At 42.5% G+C, this 22,827-nt stretch overlaps 1 protein-coding gene and 1 pseudogene across 3 annotated transcripts in view; both read right to left on the minus strand.

Moving 5' to 3' along the window:
• Window positions 1-14,080: 14,080 nt before the first annotated feature.
• LOC137324003 (GPALPP motifs-containing protein 1 pseudogene) lies at window positions 14,081-19,598 on the minus strand (annotated as a pseudogene).
• The window catches only part of LOC137323711 (neurabin-1-like), a 105,087-nt gene continuing 101,057 nt past the window's right edge, over window positions 18,798-22,827 (minus strand). For all 3 annotated transcript variants that reach the window (XM_067987535.1, XM_067987534.1, XM_067987536.1), the window contains one exon: window positions 18,798-20,821. In XM_067987535.1, the coding sequence (XP_067843636.1) occupies window positions 20,651-20,821 (171 nt within the window). In that variant the 3' untranslated portion in view covers window positions 18,798-20,650. The remainder of the gene's footprint in view (window positions 20,822-22,827) is intronic.

The following is a 22,827-nucleotide window of genomic DNA, read 5'->3' on the forward strand; positions in this document are numbered from 1 at the left end:
CACACTGAGCCCTGTGGCGTACCACTGGAAACGGATTGCCATTTGCAAAGACATCCATCGACTTTAACCCTTTGTTTCTTGTTACTGAGCCAATTTTGGATCCAATTCTCCACATTTCCCTGTATCCCATGGGCTTTTACCTTTCTGACCAGTCTGCCATGTGGGACCTTGTCAAATGCCTTACTAAAATCCATGTAGACACTGCACTACCCTCATCAATCATCCTTGTCACTTCCTCAAAGAATTCAATCAGATTTGTAAGGCATGACCTTCCCTGAACAAATCCATGCTGACTATCCCTGATTAAACCATGCCTTTCCAAGTGACAGTTTATCCTATCTCTCAGTATTGATTCTAATCGTTTGCCCACCATCGAGGTAAGACTGACTGGCCTATAATTGTTCGGCCTTTCCCTCGTACCCTTTTTAAACAATGGTGCTGCGTTTGCAGTCTTCCAGTCCTCCGGTACCTCCCCTGTATCTAGTGAGGATTAGAAAATGATCCTCAGAGCATCCGCTATTTCCTCCCTGGCTTCCTTCAACAGCCTAGGAAACAATCCATCTGGCCCTGGTGACTTATCAACTTTCAAGGATTCCAGTCCCTCTAGTACTTCTCTTGTTATGTTTACCTTATCCAATATTTCACACCTCTCCTCTTTACTACGTCCGGATCATCCCTTTCCTTTGTGAATATGGAGACAAAATATTCATTTAAAACTCTACCCACATCCTCTGCTTCTACACACCAGTTACCCTCATCATCCCTGATAGGTCCCACCTTTTCCTTAGCTATCCTCCTGTTCTTAATGTACTGATAAAACATCTTTGGGTTTTCTTTAATCTTACTAGCTAATATTTTTTCATGCCCTCTCTTTGCTTTCCTTATTTCCATTTTTATGTCATCCCTGTACTTTGTATACTCCTCTAGGCTTTCTGCAGTATTTAGTTTTCTGTGACAGTCAGCAGCTTTCTTTTTCTGATTTATCTTGCCCCATATACTTCTAGACAACCAGGGGGCTCTAAATTTGGCAGTGCCACCCTTTTTCCTCGAGAGGACGTGTCTGCATTGTACCTGTAGAATTTCACTTTTTAGTGCCTCCCACTGATTTCTCAAGTAGTTATGTCCAGTCCACTTCTGCCAAATCACCTCTTAGTTCTGTAAAATTTGCCTTCCCCCATTTTAAAACGTTTACTCCTGATTTAACTCTGTCCTTTTCCATAATAATGCTAAAACTAACTGAATTGTGGTCACTATCCCCAATATGGTCACCCACTGTCACTCCACCCACTTGCCCATCTTCATTTCCCAGGACTAAATCTAGAATTGCATCCCCTCTTGTTGGGCTTGTCACGTACTGGCTAAAAAAGTTCTCCTGGACACCGATGAAGAATTTTGCGCCCTCTGTGCCCCTCACACTGTTTGAATCCCAGTTGATGTTAGGGTAGTTGAAGTCCCCTACTATTATTGCCCTCAGAAATTTGCCTACATATTTGTTCTTCTATCTCCCTTTTGCTATTCAGGGGTCTACAGTACACTCCTAGTAGTGTGACTGCCCCTTTTTTATTTCTAAGCTCAACCCATATGGCCTCAATTGATGATCCATTTAGCATATCATCCCTTCTCACAACTGTAATTGATTCTTTAACCAATAATGCTACCCCCCCCCCCTCCTTTTTTATCACCCACTCTATCCTGCCTGAAAACTCTATATCCAGGGATATTGAGCTGCCAATTATCCCCCTCTTTAAGCCAGGTTTCCATTACAGCAATGATATCATGCTGCCATGTGTCTATCTGTGCCCTTAGCTCATCTGCTTTGTTTGTAATACTCCTTGCATTGAAGTATATACCCTTTAACCCCATCAAATTCCTGTGCTGAACACTATTTAACCTTTGCCTTTCTGAGTCGCTAACTACGTCACTAGCTGCTTTTCTATTTCCCATTTCCTGGTCTGAATTTGTCCTATCTGTACCTGCCCTTTGTTCCCATCCCCCTGCCATACTAGTTTAAACCCTCCCCAACAGAACTAGCAAATGCCCCCGCGAGGATATTGGTCCCGGTTCTGCTTGGGTGCAACCCGTCCAGCTTGTACAGGTCCCGCCTTTCCCAGAATCGGTCCCAATGCCTCAGGAATTTAAACCCCTCCCTCCTACACCATCTCTCAAGCCACACATTCATCTGGTCTATTCTCCTATTTCTGCTCTCACTAGCACGTGGCACTGGGAGTAATCCTGAGATTACTACCTTAGAGGTCCTGCTTTTTAATTTATTTCCTAACTCCCTATATTCTGCTTGCAGGACCTCATCCCTTTTTTTAAATCGATGTCGTTGGTACCGATATGGACCATGACCTCTGGTTGTTCACCCTCCCCCTTCAGAATGTCCTGCAGCCGCTCTGTGACATCCTTGACTCTAGCACCAGGGAGGCAACATACCATCCTGGAGTCACGTCTGTGGCTGCAGAAACGCCTATCTGTTCCCCTTACGATGGAATCCCCTACCACTATTGCTCTCCGATTCTTTTTCTTCCTGTCCTGTGCAGCTGAGTCACTCGTGGTGCCACGGTCTTGGCTCTTGCTGCATTCCCCTGATAAGCCATCTCTCCAATAATATCCAAAGCGGAATATCTGTTTGAGAGGGAGATGGCCCCAGGGGACTCCTGCTCAACCTGCCTAGTCCTTTTACTCTGCCTGGCGGTCACCCATTTCCTTTCTGCCTGCATAATCTTTACCTGCGGTGTAACCACCTCACTGAACATGCTATCCACGATAATCTCAGCATCGCGGATGCTCCACAGTGAATCCACCCCCGAAATGCGGTTAGCCAGTAGCTGCAGCTGGACACACTTCCTGCACACGTGGTCGCCAGGGACACCGGTAGTGTCCGTGACTTCCCACATAGCGCAGGAGGAGCATATCATGGGTGCGAGCTCTGCTGCCATGACTTACCTTAGATTAAGCTCGTTAGTTACTCCCTATAAGGAGTTTACTCCTTTAAATTACTTTTAATTTAGAGAATGTTAACTACACTAGGGACCTTGATTCACTAAAAAACGCTACTTGCTATAACTAAATTAAGTGTAGTTTTAAAAAAAAATTAGCTATGTTACTTAGCCCACAGTCTTAAGAAAGAAGAAAACACAAGAGATACTCACCACCAACTACCTCCCTGCCTTACCTGTGACGTCACACTGCAGTTTTTTTTTGTTGTTGATGTGACCTGCTGTCTAAACAAATGCAACGCACCCCTTACTGCACTGAATTCCCTCACTCACCAAATTCCCAATTATAGACTCTGTCGATAGCTGCTACTCCGTGCTCCCTCACTCTGTGCGTTAGCAAAACCCTTTTGAATTTATGCTAGCTAGAATGCCAATCACCTGAGTCAACCCCAGCTGACAGTAGATTACCAGTTCTAACCAGTCACCTAATTAACTCGGTGACCAACTGCCACTTCAGGCTACTTGTTTACCGCTAACTGAAAACTGCAAGTTAAGATTAAATTTAAGTTAAATGCTCGATGCCAAACTTAGTCAAATTTTAGATAAAGATCAACCCTTAAAAATCCCCTCTCACCAAATTCCTACAAAAGAATAACTTTAATTAATTGGCTGTAATGCACTTTGGGATATAAAAAGGCACTATATAAATGGAAGTTCTTTCTATTTAATCTACATAGTCTGTGGTGTGAATTTCTATGCTGTTTTCAATGTTTCTTCTGTGCAAAATTGGGGGATCTCTCTGTTTTGGGCTTTAAAAGGGGGCAGAAACCCTTTCTGCCAGTTCCCCCCTCCGAGTTCCCTAACACAATTGAGCCCTTCCCGCAATCCACCCAGCTGTGTCCCGAATTGGTTTCTTATATGGTGATGAGGGCCAGTGGCACTGCAGTCCTGAACTTCCTGGTTTTACACTCATAATACACATGGAGTAAGTTAGGATGAGAGATAGAAGGTACATCTGCTGCCATGACCAGCTGAGACAGGGGGAAGCGAGAAATTTCTGAGCCTAAAGGATGTAGAGTTTGAATAGTGATTACTGCAGCTGGGAACAACTTTTCAGAGCAATTTTTTGGCAGTTTAATTAGACGGCCTTAGATTTGCTTTTCACTACTCCTGGGAGTCTGAGATCTCTGGCAAATTTTTGCTATGGTGACAGAAATATATGAAGGAGAGCATCACGATGATTATCACTTAGAGGACTCCTTAGCGATTGCTGCAAGGGGAAGTCGTCCTTTCAGTTTAACACAATTACCTTAGTCACCACTGCCATAACTCATTCTACCCTAATAAAAGGACCAATCCTTCAATCCAGTATCCATCCTAGAACAGGAACACATCAGACCTTTTTGGTCCCTACATGACCATGCCAAAAAGAATTGTGTGATTGAATAAGTTAGCATGAAATTAGTGCACCCTTTGCAGTATGACTCTAACAAAGGGCAGCGTAATGCACAAAGTCCAAAGTGAACACAAGCCAACCTACTCTTTCCTGACACCATGCTTGTCCTTGGTGGCTGAACATGCCTTCCTTTCTCCTATTCTAGTTCTTTTCTTAGGTGCAACCTGAGGGCTAGTATCACAAGAGGGGGTTGGCTGCTCCTGTTTTACAAAAGGGTGATGGGACTGAGGCGGCTCACCTCTCATAGCAGCCTGCTCCTGGGAGAAAGCCACTGATGGCTGCATCTTTGGAGCTTGTTTCTGGAGGCCTGGTGTTGCCTCTTACTGTTGGTGTGGTGCTCTGAAGGGGGCAGCTGGAGGTTGAAATGTGCTGCTGTACTGAGAGACGCCTACCTTAGACAAATTGCCTCCAGTTATCGCCATTCAACTAGGCCCTGGATCTGTGTCCCCACTGACCAGAGAGCTGGCTGATCTAATGGCAATTATCAGATCTTAACATGGCTGAGAGACAGCAGCCTAGATGCCAGGGTCTGAAAGCCAGTATGCAGCATATTGTTAATTCTGCCCGCCCCTCCCACCAGGGTAGCATTCTGTGCTTCAGCGGAGATGGAGGCACTAACCGGTCCTTCTTAGGTAGGAATCTGTTGCACATTCTAATGCTATTGCCACATATACCATTGATGCCTATAAACGAAGAAAAAGCTTCCCTGCGTTTGCTGGAAATGAGAGCTGTAGATTTGAGTCATACCTGGCAGTTGCTGTAAATCCTCAGAGACTGACCCCAGATCCTCCACGTAGGTATGATGTCCCTCAATTATTATTTTTTTTCATTGACTTCTGGATCCCATGACTCTCGACCTCCATTGGGAAGGTGCTACACCCTCACCCATTCCCCACTTCTCTGGTCCCTTATGCTCTGTAAATCATCCAGTGCCACATCCTCACTAAGGCTAATTCCCCCAGGGAAAAGTATTTGAAGTGGTGCATGATAGGGAGAAAGCAAGTGATGCAGGGAGTGACATCGAGGGGGTTGTGGCAGAGGAGCACAAGGAACTCTGTTGGGTTTGATCCTGACTTTCTCTTCCTCTTCATCATGATCATCCTTCTCCCCACCTTAATCATTCTAATAAGCGTGCTGGTGCCCTGGGAGCCCAAGAAGTAAAGGGAGAGTGACTGGTGTGTTACCTTGTCAGGTCATTGAACTTCTTGTAGCCTTAGTCTGCAGGCCTGGGGATGAGACAGTTGGTAATCAGTGCCAGGAATCTCCACATGGTCCAAGACAGTTTTTGCAGGTTTCCTCCCAGACATCCAGCAGTCTGTCTCTCCTCTGCTCTATTTCATTGAGGAGGGTTTGCAGGTCCAACACATTGAAATTGTGGACTCTTCTTTATGACTTCTGTGCCATTCCCTTGTCCTTTCTCTGGTGCCCCTGCAAGCTGATCCTCAGGTAGACGTTCTTGGAAAATTGCACAAAGATACTCAGGCTACCTGATGTGAACTGAGCGAGCCAACTACTTTTGTACTTACCTGCTGGCTCTCTGAGCCTGCTGCTGCAATCTTCAGCCAAAACTCTTTCTAAAGCTGCACTCTAATTTCCAAGCACCCCAGCACATAATTCTGGTTTTACAAGGGGTTTTCAAGGTCTTCATCCTCCTTGACCTGTCTACAACCTTTAACATGGTTGCTGTAAGAGAAGCATTATATCAGCTTTCTATGTAATAGTTAACCTTGTTAGGAAAAGCATCATATAGGCTTTTCCTGTGAACAAGGCTTTCTGTTCTCTGTATATTAGCCCCAACAGGCTTTTAGTAATCTTGTGTAGATAATGCACCATTGAGTGATGAGGTACAGCCTGTCTCCATTATCAAAGAGGCCCAATGATGTCAGGTATTCAGTTATCTGGAAGGTCTGGGGAGTCTTTGTATGCACAGACATTGAGCAGTTCTGATAAGGAGTTGATTAATGTGAATAACTAATGTTTAAAAAATGAGTCATGGCCTGGAGACAATGAAAGCTATTGATGGGAGGCCCCATATTTGCACACAGCCACTATAGAATTAAAAATAAAAACAGAAAATGCTGGAAATATTCAGCAAGTCAGGCAGCATCTGTGGAGAAAGAAACAGAGTTAACATTTCAGGTTGATAATTCTTTGTCAGAACTGGCCATGTAGAATTGATGACCCTGTAGAATTAATGTGTTAATAACATATAAACTGAGATGTAAATCGTATTTGTTAGAATGTGCTTGGAGGGGGCTAGACCGCTCAACTGTAATTTCAAGGACCTTTGAGAAGTGCACCTCGGAACCTTGTACAGTGATAACTTTGCCAGGTTGTATCCCAACATCTTATTAGCATGTTTAATTGTACTCTTGTATTTTAACATCTTTACTACTTATTATAACTTCTTAATAAAGCAATCATACTTTGGAACAAAACACCTCCTAACCTTTTTGATTAAAGACTGAACCATTTAACAGATCACTCACTGTTGCCCATTTGATTTCATCCTTCCAGAATATCAACCCTACAGTCTTCCCATTATAGTGTCGAACTCTTTCTAAAATGAGTCCAGTGTCCTGGTCTCAGCCAATCACTGTCCTGGACATTTGTACAAGTTGTTGATTACCTTCTGCTTAAAGAAATGCTCAACATGTCCTGAATTTACTATTGATAAACACTATACTTGTACCTTCTTGTCCTGCTGACTTGGCCATATGCTCTCAGGTTTAATTTATTTACTCCCTAAGTATCTGATACACTTTGACTACGTCCGTGCTACATTTTTGTTTCTTCATTCTTCTTAATTCTATTTTTGGCTTCTATGATTCAGACTACTCTTGTATGTGATCCCTAGCTCTCTATGTCTGAGTGTTTTCATTTGCCCCAGGAATTAAAGAACCCCCTATTGGTTTATTTCACCTACTGTTCTTATTATATGCTGTTACGTGAACCTTCTAGTCTCTGGAAGGCAGCAGAATAACACTAGCCTAGACTTTGATTTATGCTTTAACTGCTAAACAAATTTAAATGTTAAAAGCAGCAAATAGTAGCAGTAACACAACATATATTTACAGCAGTTAAGCATAGTGAATATCCTGTGTAGAAAACAGTATAGTTCACAACTGCTGTGCTAAACAATCGATATTAAACCCTCACATCTATGCGCACTTCTTGTCTACAAAACCATGTCACATTTTTGTCATACTTTTGTGTTAAGTTTTTCCTCCATTATAAATTCCCATGTCCACATTTATAATGGAAATTGCATAAGTAAACTAGTCATGCTGTAATTACATCCTTCAGCTCATGTTGATGCTGTAGCATCTCAGTTCCTTAGCCTGCACTGTAGAAATACTCCTGTGTCCCCAACCACTCTACTTATGTGCTTCCCAAATTTTGCTATTTTACTAAAAATAAATTAAACTATTACATAAAAATAAAGACAGAATGTAGGACTTTAAAATGGGAATTGAATTACATCTGTGTGCCCTAGTCCAATTATCTCTTACTCTCTAAACCTGATGTGGAGATGCCGGTGATGGACCATCTCTAAACCTGCTTCACTGAAGTCTACAAAACTCAAGTTCCCGAGGTGGAAATTTCTTTCAGGCCCGTTGTTCGGCCTAAAATGAGCATCATGCACGTGTCTCAACTGGGAGGCCTGAGGACGGCCTGAAATTGGGCCTCATTATTATTATTTGGGTGAGTGACTGCCGTTTGTTGCGCCTCCACAGGCGGCTTGCCCATTTTAAGAAATTGAATATTGGGCCACTTATGTCCGGGCTGCTGCAGACGAGGCAAGTCCTCAGAGAGGGGGGTACCGCGGCAATGGGGGAGGGGGCTGATCGGGAGTATTGTTGAGTCAGGAAAGTGCTCCTGCACCTCCTGGCTCCACAGCAATGATATTTTAAAACTTACTGGTCGCCGAAGAACAGGCCCAGAACCTGCTCTGCTCATTCTTATCTAATTTCGTCTAAGGGACCTCACTTACATATCTAAGTGGCCTAACGCCTGGATTAGACAGCACCCGGGGATGCCTGAAAAATGGCCTGACCCAATATTGGGTCATACATCTTTCAGGTGTACTTTAGGTGTGGTGCATTGGTCCCCGAAATTGGCTCTTGTGGCCATTTTACGAGCGCCAAATGGGCTCAACAAGGTCCAATTTCTAACCCCCGAGTGCAATGCCATGGGAGGCTGACCAGTGATACAACTAATATTCTTATGTAGAGGTTCTTTTCCTTTTCTCTCCATCTATGCAAGTTATCTGTCTTGACTAGCTTGCTTCAGAGGCTACAGAAAGACTCACCCATTTGAACAAGACAGGCTGATAAATACTTTTTAAAAAGTGATCCGGACTAAGCAGATTTAACAAACTTAAATCAAAAATAAAAGCTGCCAACTGAACACATTTTTGAACAAATTGTCCAAAAGGTTTGTATTTGAATTGAATGGCTTGATCCCTTCCTTCAGATATCAGGTATAGACAAAATGACTAAAAACTAACAATTGTATTAAGTTAAGGGACAATATTTTTCTGCATGAAGCTGGTTTTTAAACTATATATTGTGACAGAATTAAAGAAACCAATACCATACAAAATTAATAAAAAAGCTTCAATTTTGTCATAATCCCCTTTGAGATGTCTCTTTTGAGGCTGACAGGCCTTAGCGTACCAAATTGCTCTTCTCTCGATGCCAGAGAGGAAAGAGTATGGTACTGGTTGTGTTGGTAGCAACAGCATTTAATATCTTGTCCAAATTGCGAGATAACTGTTGATAAGAAATTCAACTATATAAGCTGTTGGAACCAAAGCTAATCGTGTCCTTACCTGATGTCCACGAAGAAGAGATTATTAGATATTGATTAGGAGCATAAGAACATAGGAACAGGAGTAGACCATTCAGCCCCTTGAGCCCGCTCCACCATTTGATAAGATCATGGCTGATCTGTGATCTAACTCCATATACCTGCCTTTGGCCCATATCCCTTAATACTTTTGGTTGGCAAAAAGCTATCTATCTCAGATTTAAAATTAGCAATTGAGCTAGTATCAATTGCCGTTTGCGGAAGAGAGTTCCAAACTTCTACCACCCTTTGTGTGCAGAAATGTTTTCTAATCTCACTCCTGAAAGGTCTGGCTCTAATTTTTAGACTGTGCCCCCTACTCCTAGAATCCCCAACCAGCGGAAATAGTTTCTCTCTACCCACCCTATCTGTTCCCCTTAATATCTTATAAACTTCGATCAGATCACCCCAAACCTTCTAAACTCTAGAGAATACAACCCCAATTTGTGTAATCTCTCCTCGTAACTTAACCCTTGAAGTCCGGGTATCATTCTAGTAAACCTACGCTGCACTCTCTCCAAGGCCAATATGTCCTTCTGAAGGTGCGGTGCCCAGAACTGCTCACAGTACTCCAGGTGCGGTCTAATCAGGGTTTTGTATAGCTGCAGCATAACTTCTGCCCCCTTGTACTCCAGTCCTCTAGATATAAAGGCCAGCATTCCATTAGCCTTATTGATTATTTTCTGCACCTGTTCATGACACTTCAATGATCTATGTACCTGAACCCCTAAGTCCTTTTGGACATCCACTGTTTTTAACTTTTTACCATTTAGAAAGTACCCTGTTCTATTCTTTTTTGGTCCAAATTGGATGACCTCACATTTGCCTACATTGAATTCCATTTGCCACAGTTTTGCCCATTCACCTAATCTATCAATATCCCTTTGTAATTTTATGTTTTCATCTACACTGCTTACAATGCCACCAAACTTTGTGTCATCAGCAGACTTAGATATGAGACTTTCTATGCCTTCATCTAAGTCGTTAATAAATATTGTGAATAAGACAGATCCCTGTGGGACTCCACTAGTCACATCCTGCCAATGTGAGTACCTACCCATTATCCCTACTCTGTCGCCTTTCGCTCCTAACCAAGTCCGTACTTTTCCCTCGATTCCCCATCCTCAGCAAGTCCCCATCCTCATTTGGTTCCCTGGATGAGATCAGCTAACAATGTAGGGATCAAACCTTGGACTGTTCTGGTCAGTGCCAGAGTACCTTCAAAAATGTACCCATGTAATCATGTGGGCGAGGGGGATATTAGGGAAGGGAAGATGCTGTCATTATCAATAATGATTTATTTGCAGATAATTATTTTTTAAATATTCAGTACATAATTGGAAGTTTACAAATATAATGCAGAATAAATGAAAACACAAATTAATGAAATGCAAGCCACTTAATATATATACTTGCTAATTAATTAGTGTGTGCTTGGTATACTTAGCAGGGAAATGTTAAAGAAACTACCACCTTGAGGCTTTATATTGTACAGAATATCAAATATTTGTGAATAAGTTACAAAGCAACTATTCAGTCTTGGATATGTCAGCGTTTCTAAGCCAACCAAACTTTGTTTGTACTGTTTTGTGATATCAGAATTACTTATGACTTTGCGAGTAAGTTGACCATACTACTGGAGGGTATGATAACAAACATCTGTTGAAAAGTAATTGCACCCATATACTGCCACTAGATGGCAGCATGCAGCACTATTACGGTTTCTGTACATCCATTGCTTGGAATCAGGTACGGCACCACAGCATATTTTGTTTGTCAAAAGGAGTTTCTCTTAAAAAAAAGGGGAAAGAAAATAGAACAAGACAAAATAAAAGGAAAATGAAATCTAAATAGGAAAGAAGCAGTTCAGAAAAGAAAGTTAACAAATTGAAGAAAATGAATGCTTTGTCTCTTCTTGAATGTGTGCATAGGACTCATTTCTTACCCAGAATGTGAGAAGCCCAAGAGAGGAATCACTACTGGATCTAGTAATGAGAAATGAACCGGAGCAGACGAGAGAAGTGAGCATAGGGGAACATCTAGGCATAACAATAACAACATAATAAGGTTTAAAATAATGATTGAGAAAGACATTAGTAAGACAAAGACCAAAGTAATAGATTGGAGAAAGGTAATTTTGAGGGGATGAGAATGGAACTAGGGAAGGTAAACTAGAAAATTTTTTGACAGAGATAGAACAGCAGTGGGAAATATTTAAAACGGTGATCAAGAGTTCAGGAGAAATATATTCCTGTTAAAAAACAAGAACAAACTAGGCAATAATGAAACACCATGGATGAATAAAGAGATAAGAATAAAATTGAAACTAAAGAAAAAAGGCATACTCTAAATACATAGACAATAAAGGAGGATGACAAAACGGAATATGAAGAAGTTAGGAAAGCAAAGAGGAACTATGCAATTAAATTATCAATGAACATAAAAAGAAATAAAGTATTCTACAGACACATAAATAATAAAAGAAAAATCAGGATAGGGATAGGGCCACTAAGGGATGCATAAGATAAACTCAAGTAATGACAGCCAAATGGCAGAAATATTAGACAGTTACTTTGCCTCTGTATTTACCAGGCAGACTAACAAGTTGGGTGTGACATTAGAAGAAGAAATCAAAAAAAAGATATAAAGACATTTAAGATAGAAAGGGGGAAGATAATTGATAAACTAATCAAACATAGAGAGGATAAAACCCCTGGTCTGGATGGATTGCATCTGCGCATATAAAATGTTTGGGAAGAGATAGCAGAGGCCTTATAGAGGGTGCAGAAGAGACTTACTAGAATGATTCCAGGGTTTCTCTACCACAGAAAGCTGTGGAGGCCAAGTCACTGAATATATTTAAGAAGGAGCTAGATAGATTTCTAGACACAAAAGGCATCAAGGGGTATGGGGAGAGCACGAGAATATGGTATTGAGATAGAGGATCAGCCATGATCATATTTAATGGCGGAACAGACTCAAAGGGCCGAATTGCCTACTCCTGCTCCTATTTTCTATGTTTCTATGTTTGAGGGACTTTAGTTATGTGGATAGACTGGAGAAGCTGGGGTTGTTCTCCTTGGAACAGAGACGGTTGCGAGGAGATTTGATAGAGTTATTCAAAATTATGAAGGGTCTAGACAGAGTAGATAGAGAAACTGTTCCCATTGGCAGAAGGGTCAAGAGCCAGAGGACATAGATTTAAGGTGATTGGCAAAAGAACCAAAGATGACATGAGGAAAACCTTTTTTTTTTTTTACACACAGCGAGTGGTTAGGATCTGAAATGCACTGCTCAAGGGGGTGGTGGAGGCAGATTCAATCATGGCCTTCAAAAGGGAACTGGATAAGTACTTGAAAAGGAAAAAAATTTACAGTGCTATGAGGAAAGGGCGAAGGAGTGGAACTAGCTGGATTGCTCTTGCATAGAGCCGGTGTAGACTCGATGGGCCAAATGGCCTCTTTCCATGCTGTAACCTTTCTATGATTCTATTCTATGATTCCATGATTACATATATATAAAAATTCATTCGAAAAGGGAATAGTGCCAGAGGACTGGCGGACAGCTAATGTTATTCCTATATTTTAAAAGGGAGATAAAAATTCAGGAAACTATGGACTAATTAGCTTAACGTCGGTGGTAGGAAAGATAATGGAATCTTTACTCAAAGATGTAATAGAAAAATATCTAGAAACCGAAAATATAATAGAGTAGTCAGCATGGATTTCAGAAGGGTAAGTCATGCTTGACCAACCTTATTGAATTCTTTGAAGAAGTAACAGAAAGAGTAGACAAGGGCAATGCAGTAGATGTAATAAATTTGGATTTTCAAAAGGCCTTCGATAAGGTACTGCAATGTAGACTCATGACTAAGGTGGAGTCAGGGGACAGCTAGCAGAATGGATAGCAAGCTGGCTATAAAATAGAAAACAGAGTAGGGTTAAAGATAACTACTCAGACTAGCAAAAGGTGGGAAGTGGTATTCCACAGGGATCGATGTTGGGACCACTGTTGTTCATAATTTACATCAACGACTTGGACTTAGGAATCGGAAGTACAATTTCAAAATTTGCGAATGACACGAAATTGGAGAGTGTATTTAATACAAAAGAAGTTTGCGTCAAAATGTAAGATGACATTAATAAACTTGCAGAATGGGCATGTAATTGGCAAAGAATTTCAATGAGATCAGCAAATTCAGCACAAACCATGGTTTGAACCTGGAATCCTCAACAACAACTTGCATTTATATAGCATCTTTAACATAGTAAAACATCCCAAGGTCCGTATGGTTTAGTACTACACTGGCCAGTGCACTAAGCCAATGTTTTTCTTTAAATTGAATGCTGAGAACATCAGGGTAATTTATTTAAATAAATAACTGTGCCCAATAGTATTATGAAGTAGAGTTAGCAAGATTGCCTTACTACCCTGGCTAAATTGTGCTCTCAGATGAACTCTAACCTATCAGTTCCTGAGCCTATCAGTCCTGCTTTAAAAAGAAATTTTACAAACCACTTTATTCTATGAGGAGATTTATAAAATCATAGCCAGAAACATTGTGACATTTTCTTGATGTAGATCCCATAAATGTACATCCGTTCGTGAAACTAAACAGGTAGACATTGAAAATCTAATTAATATTTTACATTTTAAAACACTTAGTTTTGTTTAAAATGTTAATAGCCAGGTTACCAATTTTAATGCTCATCCATCAGTTAATTATCTTCTACAGAACATTTAACCATTCAATCCAGTGTACATTGAGATTGCAGCCAATGCATTTTAAAATCTGTTTAAATTGTTTTATGTAGTCTCATTAGCCAGCCTTCCTTAAAAAAATACTATTACAGCTGCATCATCACAACGACTTTATTTTAGATACTATTAAAATATTTCCATTTTAGTATTTACCATATGCATTACCTCATATTTTAATTCTAAAAGGTTAAAGTTATTTGGACTTTAGTTGCATCCCCAACATGACAAAAGAATGAACTTATTTATAATTATCAAGGTCTCTTACCAGAAACAATTCCTAGAACATTGTACCAACCAAAAAAGCAGGATTAGTGAAGTGTGAATTAGGAAGGTTAAAATAATCATCAATGCAATCATTTAAATGTTGCGATCCAGTTATAAACAGTGCATCACAGAAATGTTACTAATCTTCATTATGATCCTTCTCATTCTTTGAGTCTAGTTCATCCTCCAAAATGGGGAATCACGAGAGACTGTTCTAAGACACGCCAGCCTCACAGTAGCCATTTGTGTTGTCTACAAAACCTTATTCTGAATTCTCACCTGGGCTCTTTGATGAAGGTAGCAGCAAGGTGCATATGCACGCAACATGCAAAGTGACAAAGCTCCAAGCACTACAGGTCAGAGAAGGAGAGAGTTTTATATGGGTATGATGAACTACATTCAAGAGATGAGGATGGCCATACCAAAAGGTAGGCAATTCATCAGAGGTATAGAAATTGTAAATTACTTGTCATTTTCAACATTCAGAAAAAGAGTAATGTTTGCAAAAGCATGTGTACTACACTATACTGCGTAACAAGATGATGCTGGCCCAGGACCCAGTGGTCAATTAGGCACGCAGACTAGATCTCCGCACTAGTACTGTTTATTCACTCACATAGTTACAACAATGAAGACAGGGATAGGTACTACTTTTCAGCCTTCCCCTTCGAACTCCCCTCTCTAACCAAACCATTTCCCAGCCTTTTATTCTTACAGGCTGGGAGTCGTTAAAAGCAATTAACGTCACTGATTTCGTAAAGCTATACCACCTTTCATATAACTTCTTAAAGTGGTATCTCTATCTCAGATACAGAGCTTTCAACATCCTATGCTTTAGATATCATCCCTCTCTCACTCAGTTACATATATCCCCTGGCAGCAAAGAGCCAGGAGCTGGAGCGATTCCTTTCATAAGGCACGACATTCGGGAGAGCCCATTCGCATTCCCATGTGAACAATCTGGCATTCAGCTCATTGGACTTCTTGATTAAGGCTTTCTTTTGGGCCTCGTTGAACTGGTGAACCTGGAGATCCTGTTCGCAGTCAAACACCCGTTGCTCCTGGGGTCTGTCCTTCTCATCTTTTCTTTTCAACCTCTTGCTGTGCATTTCGAGAAGGGACACCGATTGTTTGAACTCATTATACGTTGCAACCTCCCTGGCTATCCGTTTGTCTCTTTTGGAGAGACTGGAACGCTCAGGTTCCTTTCCAGGAGAGTCTTTGGCTTCTAACATTCCCTGAGCTTTCCTTTCCTTGACAGCCAGGGTATCTGTCCATATGGACTGGTCAGATGACCCACCGTTTGCACACCTCTTAAGCATTCTTGCGCCCAGGCCTATGTTTTGTAACTCCAGTGGAAGTTCTGTCATCCAAGACACTCTGGCATGTTTCTGGGCATCATCCCCATCCCGGGGCCAGCTTTTCCTTCATTCTGCTTGGTCTGTGCTCAATATCCATATTGCTTTCAGCCGCACCTGCTGAGGGCACGGACCGATCAGGGTCTCCTCGTCATTTCAGTGTCCATATTCTCAGCAAGCTTCCCCGTGATTTTGGCTTCAACCATCTGTTGCACAAACTCGACTGCAGTGAACTGCTCCTGTGCTATTTTATCATTGTCGGTTGCCATCTTTTGTACATCCTCTTCAATTCTGTGATTGTCCATCTTGGGCCATGCGGCCATCTTGCTGTTCACCAACTGCCTTCCCTCTTCCTTCTCGGGTGCTTGCTTTCCTACCTCATCTTCCACTTTTGCCCTTATGATCTGATTTGTTTTGAGGTGGAGTCCCTGAATCTTGTTAAGCCACTGTTCCAATGTGGATGGTATGAATGCTCTCAGCATTTCCTCCATGATGGTGGGTCTTGGCCTTTCTCAGAGTGCCAAGATCTCCACTTCTTACATGTGTAACAAGTTGATGTTGTTTCAGGACTGAGTGGTCAATTAGACACGCAGACTAGATCTCCAAACTAGTACGGATAATTCACCCACATTCAGTCTTTACTTACAACAATGAACAAGAGTGGTGTGTATTACTTTTCAGCCTATCACTACTTCACCCTCCTCCGATCTCCCCCCCCCACTCCGATCTCCCCCCCCCACTCCGATCCTTCCTCCCTCCTCTCCGATCTCCCCCCCCGTTCCTTCCTCCCTCCTCTCCGATCTCCCCCCCCGTTCCTTCCTCCCTCCTCTCCGATCTCCCCCCCCACTCCGATCCTTCCCCCCCCCGCTCCGATCTCCCCCCCCCCCTCCCGATCTCCCCCCCCCCCACCCCGATCGCCCCCCCCACCACTCCGATCTCCCCCCCCCCCCACTCCGATCTCCCCCCCCCCCCCACTCCGATCTCCCCCCCCCCCCCACTCCGTTCCTTCCTCACTCCTCTCCGATCCCCCCCCCACTCCGTTCCTTCCTCCCTCCTCTCCGATCCCCCCCCCCACTCCGTTCCTTCCTCCCTCCTCTCCGATCCCCCCCCCCACTCCGTTCCTTCCTCCCTCCTCTCCGATCTCCCCCCCCCCCCCCCACTCTGTTCCTCCCTCCCTCCTCTCCGATCTCCCCCCCCCCCCCCGCTCCGTTCCTTCCTCCCTCCTCTCCGATCTCCCCCCCCTCTCCGTTCCTTCCTCCCTCCTCTCCGATCTCCCCTCCCCACTCCGTTCCTTCCTCCCTCCTCTCCGATCTCCCCCCCACCCCCCCGCTCCGTTCCTTCCTCCCTCCTCCCGATCTCCCCCCCCCCCCGCTCTGTTCCTTCCTCCCTCCTCTCCGATCTCCCCCCCCCCCCCCACTCCGTTCCTTCCTCCCTCCTCTCCGATCTCCCCCCCACTCCGTTCCTTCCTCCCTCCTCTCCGATCTCCCCCCCACCCCCCCACTCCGTTCCTTCCTCCCTCCTCTCCGATCTCTCCCCCCCCCCCGCTCTGTTCTTTCCTCCCTCCTCTTCGATCTCTCCCCCCCCGTTCCTTCCTCTCTCCTCTCCGATCTTCCCCCCCCCCCCACTCCGTTCCTTCCTCCCTCCTCTCCGATCTTCCCCCCCCCCACTCCGTTCCTTCCTCCCTCCTCTCCGATCTCCCCCCCCCCCACTCCGTTCCTTCCTCCCTCCTCTCCGATCTCCCCCCCCCCCCCCCGTTCCTTCCTCCCTCCTCTCTGATCTTTTCCCCCCCCCCCACTCCGTTCCTTCCTCCCTCCTCTCCGATCTTCCCCCCCCCCCACTCCGTTCCTTCCTCCCTCCTCTCCGATCTTCCCCCCCCCCCCCCCACTCCGTTCCTTCCTCCCTCCTCTCCGATCTCCCCCCCCCCCCCCGTTCCTTCCTCCCTCCTCTCCGATCTCCCCCCCCCCCCACTCCGTTCCTTCCTCCCTCCTCTTCGATCTCTCCCCCCCCCGTTCCTCCCTCCTCTTCGATCTCCCCCCCCCCCCGTTCCTTCCTCCCTCCTCTTCGATCTCTCCCCCCCCCGTTCCTCCCTCCTCTTCGATCTCTCCCCCCCCCGTTCCTCCCTCCTCTTCGATCTCCCCCCCCCCCCGTTCCTTCCTTCCTCCTCTTCGATCCCCCCCCCGTTCCTTCCTCCTCTTCGAACTCCCCTCTCTAACTGAACCATTGCCCAGCCTTTTATTCTTGCAGGCTGGGAGTCATTAAAGGCAATTAAGATCGCTAATTTCTTAAAGCTATACCACCTTTTATATAACTTTTTAAAGTGGCAGTCCTATCTCGGATACAGAACTCTAAACATCCTATGCTTTACATATCGTCCCCCTCTTACTCTGTTACAACTGCCGCTCACATAGTTGCACAATAGCTCATGATGAAGTCATACCATAAGCAGAATAAGCCTTTACCTTGCCTGGTGGATCTTGAAAACATATTCCACTACCCATTCAGAAATCCAATGCTTGGCAATGAGCGTTCCTGAAGGTTTGTTACCAAATAAATAACTGCAAGGCTTCCTTGATTTCATCCTTGTAAAAAGTCCAAAGTTCTACAAAGAGCAAAATTTGTTGTAATACAAATGCAAGCTGGACTATAAGGTTTCACTGGTCATACACAGAGGATAGAGAGATGCCATCCTTACTTCCAGGACCATTCTCTAGCATTCACACCAAGCCTTCATAAAGAGTTGAGCATGACATAACTTGTTAATTTCAGGGGGGGGGGGCGGATGGGTAGGAAACAGGAGAACACAGGACTACTGTGAGGACGAAAAGTCTTCAAGGGACAGTGTCCTACAAATCGTTATTTAGATAATACTCTGCATACAAAAGATAGCCAAAGTGAGAATCATTTCCCCCTATATAACTTAAATATGTTGCTAGAATTAGGAAAGCCAAAATCAGATTTCAATCAAAACAATGCTGAATTGGAATTGTGGAAAAATAGCTGATAAATGACAAGTTGAATCTTTCCCTGCTGTAGAAGTGTTGCCATAGCATGAGAAAAACTAAGGTGCAAATCCTTGTATGCAGTTATGGGGTTGGGGGAAGAGAAGGTGGCAAGCACATGACTGTTATGGGGATAAGTCTTAAAGGAACAGTATCCTACAAATCCTTATTTGGATGATTATTCATTTTTATTCAGTGGATAACAAATAAGAACCATTTTCCCTTCCTTTTTGTCACTTAAAAGTTTTTAGCAACGAAAGGGGAAAAAACATTAACTTTTCAGAAGAATACAAATATATGTTTCATAATACAAAACTATTAAATTTTGCAGTAATTATGTCATACACTGAAAGCAGTTTCCTGGTTGCAGATATTGGCAATAACACCCACCGCCAAAAAACGCTTTCCACACAGCAACAATTCAGACTTGATTTTTAATGATTAATGGCTCTTTGCTTTCAGTCTTTACTTTGAAAAGTTAAATTCAAGTGAAAATCAAGAAAATGAATGATACATTTTCCAGGTGAAAAGTCAATGTTACCAAACCTTTGCCAAAATTACTGCATGCTTATTTGCATTGTATCTTCCTGGTTAGACAGTGCTTTTTAAAATACTTTCTTCTAATCTTACTTAAATTCTTTTAAAATAAAATTGGAAAAATACAAAATTATGTAAGAAATATTTTCTCTAAATTTAGTTTGTTTTAATATTTTTTAAAAATCCCTAATGTCTGATAAGGGAATCCAGGTAGCTTCAGGCCACCAACTTTGAATTAGATCAAGCTAGTACTAAATTCTAACTGGATACAGTGGAGAGTAGAATGCAGTTGAGATACAGAGAGATTGAGAAAAAGATGAGGCAATATGGAAAAACCAGAAATTCCAGTGGAGGAGGGGAAGTTGATCAAACAGGCAACAGAGGGATGTAAGTAAATAATCATCCGTTGTGACTTACCTTTTGATTGCATATTGGAGAGAAAACGAGCAAAAGTACTACAGACTATACTGGATGCTATCTTGACGTGCAGCTGAAAGAGGTGCACAAAACAAAATCTTGGGACATTCACAAAAATCGTAACACTTCAGGGAACAGCACAAGTTGCGAAGTTTTGCAATTCTTGGGTGAAAAATATCAGAAAAAAGTGTAGAAACTGAAATCAAAGAACCATAAAAGTAACATAGCTATACACATTATAAAAATTGGTCAGTGGGAGAGATGATAATTAAAGTAATCTCCCCCGAGATTCAATGGATAACAACCCTCTCAAAGCTTGGCCTTTGTGGTTTACAATATTAGAACTTTCAATGTGATTTTCTTGTAATCACTCCCCAATCACCCATTACTCTATGGATAAAAAATTGATTGCTCATATTCATTCAATGGAGAGGATTAAAGAACATATACAAAAGTGCCGCCCCTTCCATGCAATGGATTTATAAAGTACAGAATTATAAAAATGTAACATTGTACAGTTTGCACTGTAAGTACAAAAATCTATAGTAATCTTACCCCTTTGTGAAATGCATGTTAAACCCTAGAACCATTTATCTCACAGGCAGAACATTAAGTGTTTCACTGTTGCACCATATTCTCTAAACCGATGTACATAAATGACTGTGTAGTGTTTCCTGCAATGTAAGTTTGCATCACATTCAGAAATTCAAGATACTTTTCAATACCCTTTATCAAGGTATTTTATGGAACTTTAATGGTATGCTAGGTTTTATTAAAATATTAATTTCATTTACTACCATTATAAGGCCAGTGCTAGTTAAAACTGCATAGAATTACAAACCTACAAAAATTGTATTAACAATATATACAGAAAATTACCTACACCACTAAACACACTAGAAAATGTACCATAAATTTATCTCTAATTAAAAACATCAAACTAACATACATTTGAGTTTCTTTGTATATCAGAATCAATTATTTTGTCAAGTATACAATATACTACAACACTGAAATAGCACAATTGTCTAAAATATGTGTTCTCAATCACACTTAAAGTCCCATTTAGCAGCTTGTTTCTACAGAGATGGCCGGTTTACCAGCTTTTCTTTGTTGATCTTTTTCTTTCTTTTGAATCTTCTCTCTTTGCTTTTCTATTTTCTCTTGTGTTTTCTTAATTTCTTTGAGCTTTTTCTTTATGGTGGCACGATCATTTTGACTGGCAACACCTAAAGCCTGCAAAATCCAAGTGTAACAAAATGTCGTAAATTGTAATCTTATTGTAACGCGTGCTCTTACTGCATGTAAAATCTATACATCAGACTACACTCTCGACAAATTGAGTGTTATACTTTTACGTTGACAGGGCTAGTGGTGCAAGTAAAAACTAGGTTCTTCATTCACAATGTGAAAAGCCTAGGCCAGTATACGCTGCATCTACTGAATGCAAAATCTCTCAGGTGGGTGCACCAACTGTTGCCATCAACTCGTGGCGCAAAATTTTCCAGGAAAGGTAAAAGACCATTCCACTATCAACAACCACAATGTAGGCTAGTTTAAAATTGATGTAAGGCAGCAGTCTGAAGTAATGCACAAGTCATCACCAAGCAGGGTAGTCTAAATTTTGCCACAAATTAGGATATACAATAGGACATGCCTACAGTGTCCTCTGTGGTTAGATTTGGCTACTCATCCCCTCTCCTTAATAACCTGCTAATTGGAAAGAACCACCTACAGTACGTAGATGAATGAAGAACAGATTTACTACTACTAATACAACAACAACAACAACAACAACCACCGGGGGAGTGGGGAGAGGGGGATGGGGAGGGCCAACAGGAAAGGGGAAAATGGGGGGGAAGCAAAGGCAGGGAAGCTATCTTGGTACAGGGGAATTTAATAGATCTGGCCTGTCAAACACTGTGGCGGAGGTGCATGCTCTTTCAATTTGGGAAAGGGGGTGAGGATGAGGCTGAGCCAGCAAACTCGCTTAGTTGTGTGTGTGGGGGGGTTAGGAAACCATAGCAACAGGGGACCTTCTGTTTTGATTCCGCTTGCCTGTCTTCCTAAAATTGGCATACAATTCATGCTCCCAGTTGAGTTTGTCAGAAAAAAATCAACTCGTTATGTTTTTTTTAAAAAATGGAATGCAGTTACCCTACCACTTGTAATATATTATAGATTTAGGAAATGTTCCATCTAGGAAAATTGGAACTCCACATTTAACAAACTACATTTATTAATAATTTCAGTAAAATCTGAAGTTACATTTGCTTACTAATCAGTTTCTATTTAATGATTAATAACTGCATTTAAAAAAGTCACACTCTTATGCATATTGCGCCCATATGTTTGACACTGCTGGAAACTTGACACCAGTGGCCAGTTACTTTCTTTGTTCAGAAGGCAACTCTTAGCTATCTTCGGCAAGAGGGTGGAGGGTGAACTTATGACAAAGGGTGACTGCCAAGTTGGAGTGACTAATGACAATTATGCTGAGTGATCAGGCCAAGACACTCAGCCACGAAAAGGATATTGCTAAGCATGAAGCCCAGAACTGGACTTTTGTGTCTGCTAATAGGCAGTCTCAATCGCAAATGATTTCCTGGTCTCTGCAACTGAAGTCAAACGAACAGGCTGGTACCTGGTAGTCACATATCCACTAAGCAGGACCACTCCACCAACTCACCTCTGTGGTTTACCTCCATGACACTGCCCTAGCTTAATTCAATTCCTGCCTGTCCCAACATAATCATCACATCTCCTATAATGGCATTTCAACATCCCATTATGGAAACACTGAGTGTGCCCCAAGGCTCTATACGTAGCCCCCATCTTTTCCTCGACTACATGCTGCCCCTTCGTGACATCAGTCTTAGGCATGGGTTCAGCTTTCAGAAATATGCTGACATCATCTAGCTTTACCCCTCCGCTACCACTCTTGACTCAACAGTGTGCTGTCTGAGTGCTCTGTCGACATGAAGTTTTGGTTAAGCAATAATTTCCTTCAACTCAACATTGGCAAGACCAAAGGCATCATGTTCAGCTCCTGCCTAAAACTCCACATCTTAGCAACTGACTCATTCTCTCTAGTAATTCCGTGAGATTGAGTCAGACAGTTTGCAATCTGTATCCTGCTAGAACCTAAACTGAAACCCCATATCCTTGCCAACACCAAGACTGCCTATTTCTACCTCAGCAACATTGTCCACCTCTGCCCTTATTTCATCCCCACTGCTGCT

The sequence above is a fragment of the Heptranchias perlo genome, chromosome 7 (genome assembly GCF_035084215.1).
Source record: "Heptranchias perlo isolate sHepPer1 chromosome 7, sHepPer1.hap1, whole genome shotgun sequence".
In the NCBI taxonomy this organism is placed as follows: domain Eukaryota; kingdom Metazoa; phylum Chordata; class Chondrichthyes; order Hexanchiformes; family Hexanchidae; genus Heptranchias; species Heptranchias perlo.